Source organism: Lactuca serriola, chromosome 8 (assembly GCF_051521515.1).
Source record: "Lactuca serriola cultivar US96UC23 chromosome 8, Lser_US96UC23_V15, whole genome shotgun sequence".
Lineage (NCBI taxonomy): Eukaryota > Viridiplantae > Streptophyta > Magnoliopsida > Asterales > Asteraceae > Lactuca > Lactuca serriola.
Genome location: NC_136415.1, coordinates 100,090,048 through 100,093,655, shown reverse-complemented (window position 1 = coordinate 100,093,655; position 3,608 = coordinate 100,090,048). Strand labels below are relative to the sequence as shown.

At 34.5% G+C, this 3,608-nt stretch overlaps 1 protein-coding gene across 1 annotated transcript; it reads left to right on the top strand.

Moving 5' to 3' along the window:
• Positions 1 to 2,454: 2,454 nt before the first annotated feature.
• Positions 2,455 to 3,140, top strand: LOC145068351 (pathogenesis-related protein PR-1-like). Its single transcript, XM_079015308.1, has one exon. It carries the CDS (start codon positions 2,522 to 2,524, stop codon positions 3,035 to 3,037), a length of 516 nt encoding a protein of 171 aa, XP_078871434.1. The 5' UTR covers positions 2,455 to 2,521; the 3' UTR covers positions 3,038 to 3,140.
• The last annotated feature ends 468 nt before the right edge of the window (positions 3,141 to 3,608 follow it).

The following is a 3,608-nucleotide window of genomic DNA, read 5'->3' as shown; positions in this document are numbered from 1 at the left end:
ATACTATTATCCTAATATATACGAACAAAGGCAATGCTTAAATTTGCGAAAACTATATAGGTATTAAGCTTATTAGGCATACAATGAAACTATGGGATAGAGTGTTGGAGGCTGGTTGTGTAGCATCATGAATGTTGCCAAAAACCAATTTGGTTTCATGCATGGGAGGTCGACGGCTACCATGTGATCCACCTTCGTAGACGTCTCATGGAGAAATTTAGACAAAGAAATAGTGATATATATATATATATATATATATATATATATATATATATATATATATATATATATATATATATATATGGTGTTTATCGATCTAGATAAGACATATGATAGTGCTCAATGGCATGTGATTGGGAAGTATTTGGAAGCTAGACAGGTTCCTATGAGATAAGTCATGGCTATCTGAGATATGTATTGTCGGTCTAGAACCCTGATCATGATACAAAGACGTTCCCTGTTGAAATTAGACTTCATCAGAGGTCTTAACATGTATATCCTTTCATTGATATTGGATGAGATGTCTCGTGAGATCCAAGGGGGAGTGCCTTGGTGCATGTTTTTTTCGATGACATTATGTTGGTGGTAAGTGTACAGTTGAGTTGAAGGCTCGTTTGGACACATGAAGGGTAATATTATAAGATAAAGGGGCACATGTCAATATTATTTGGATGAAGTATCTTTGGTGAAACTTTATTGGGGAGGTGAATCATGAAGGAGTAGATGTAAGTTTAGGCTAGCAATCTCTTATCCTAAATGAGAGCTTCAAGTATCTTGGGTCCATGATCCATAAGGGAGGGTATGTAGAGATAGATTTCATCCATCATATAAAATCAGGTTGGTTTATTGGAGGGCGTCCTTTGGAGTCTCGTATGATACGGAAGTACCATTGAAGCTAAAGGGGAAATTTGAAATGGTAGTCGTTAGACCTACCATGATGTATGGATTCAAATGTTGTTTGTCTAAGAACGAACACGAGAGGAAGTTGGAAGTAACTGAAATAATGATGTTGAAGTGGACTTGCGGTTGGAATTTACTAGATATGATTTTGAATGTAGTTATAAGAAACTCATTAGGATTGTCGTGAATCACTAAAAAACCAAAGGAATGAAGATTAAGGTGGTATAGGCATGTTTGTAGGAGGCTGCCATCAACAACGGTAAGGATGGTAGAGTCAAATTTGATTGATGGTAAAAGGAGGAGAGGACATCCTAGAAGGAAATGGGAAGACAATGTGAGGCTAGACATGGAGGAGCTTGCTCTTTTCGAGGATATGACCTCATATATAAGATTATAAAGGCTAAACATTAGGGTCGATGGATGTTCTCTCTACCTCATATGTACTTTTATATGATCTACATTGTCAATTACAATTTTTGCATATGTGCTTGCCTTTTGGTTTGTCCTTGATTTGTTTTACTACTTACGTTGACTTACTCCCTCGTGTTTGTCTCGTGTGCAAGTTCTCGGATGCATTTTCTGCTAATTTGTATACATCTTTATGTCTGACTGCTCGTATTTGATTTACTTTTCCATGTTTGTTGTTCTTACAAGTTTCAGGTTCTCATCTTGGAGATCATCTTTATGACACATTCACTCTATGCTCTATGGATACGTGTGTATCGACTGCCAACATCCATCTTCTCATATCTCGAACCCTCTATCTCCCTTCTTCGTTATAGATACACTCATTCCTTCATCTCAGATGAGGATGAGACAACATAAGAAGGAAAAGACTTTTTCAGTTCTATATCTCCAAAATGAACTCACTCATATCGTCCATTGGACAATGTGATATTATAGGTGGTAAAAGTGAGGGCTTAGAAGAGGAAACCAAAAGCGGTGGCTTAGTCAAATATTTTTTGTGACAGGAGCCGAATATATGAGAAGGAGACAGACCCCGGTTTAAAGTGTGAGAGGAGCGGGGACGAGGGTAATGGTGAGTGTTAGGCCCAACCATATTCAATAATAATATATAATTAAATAAATAATTTAAAATAATAAATAAATCATATCAGAGTAAAAATGTATTTTCAAAATGGTTAAAGAACAATACCATCACAACATCAAGCCACATTTATCATCGGCGTCAAAGAAAATAAATAGAGCCTAAACTTATGATATTTTTTGTAAACAATAGGTACTATTTATATAATTTAATCGAATATTTTATTTGAAATTGTATTTGGATAATATTAATATAACCATTTTTTTCTAACATAGAGTATTATAGCGTTAAGTATAGAAATAACATATTATAATAAATAAGTCAATAACAAATATATTATTATTAGTTTTACATTTGACCAAAATAAAAATAAAAAAGAATAAAGGAATGACAGACATATAAGCACCAGTGCACCACCCCTTTGTTGTTCCAAAAGAAAAGAAACAATGTGACAATAATCATTGAACATGGGTGCCACCTAATTCTCACTTTTTTATTATAGAATATCTAGGCTACAAAACATGAAACAAATCTAGCAATTTTCTTAACTGCGAAATACCAAATTTCCTCCCAATGGGTTTTCCTGAAGCCACTTCCATGATGTTGGTTTTCTTCCTTAGTCTCCTCATGTCAAGCTCCAATGCCATCCAACACCCAAGAAGCCACTCACATAATGCTATCAAACAATTCATGACTCTACAAAACCGAGCACGAGCTGCAATCCGCATGCCACCACTAGCATGGGATCCACAGCTCGCTCGTTATGCAAGTATGTATGCTAGACAAAGACGACAAGATTGTTTGTTGAAGCATTCCAATGGGCCATATGGAGAGAACATTTTTTGGGGGAGTGGTAGCCGATGGAACCCTTCTCAAGCCGCTGCCATGTGGGTGTCTGAGGGGCGGTGGTACAACCACCAGTTGAATTCGTGCAATGGAGGGAAGGAATGCGGGCATTACACACAAATTGTTTGGAAGAGAAGTAGGCGGATCGGATGCGCAAGAGTGACTTGTTTTGGAGGTAGGGGTGTGTTCATGATCTGCAATTATGATCCTCCTGGAAATTATGTTGGTGAAAAGCCTTACTAAGGTTTAAAATCTCTAGTATTTTGTAAATTATGAATAATGTAAAAGTTGTATCAAGCCATGTACAATTTATTGAAATATGATTAGATTTTTTTCATCTTTAAAAGGTTGGGTTTTCAAAACTTATTTCGATTAAATAGTGATAGTTTATATAAAATATCAGAGATAAAAGTATTAAAAACAAATTTGATCATCAAAGATTTCATAATCTTTGAGGTCTTTAGCTTATAAGATGCAATAATTTTGTTGATAAAGAGCATATCAATTACTTATTTGAATTGATAACGTTTATATAAAAAGTAGTTTTTTGCATCATAGATGTACGATAATATGTGGTATTTCAGAAAGTGATAATATATATTCACAATATAATCTAGTGTAACAACCCAATTGTAAAAGATAACGCTTGTGTATTTTTATTTTGTTTGAAGTTGTAGCAAAATAATCAGAACATCAATTATTAAATTGTTTAATAAATTAGTTGACACATTTTTTTTTGAAATTTGGAATTTAATTAAAAAATGCTAGCAAGACACTAGCAAAAATGAGAAAATACAAGAAACAATCTCAAATG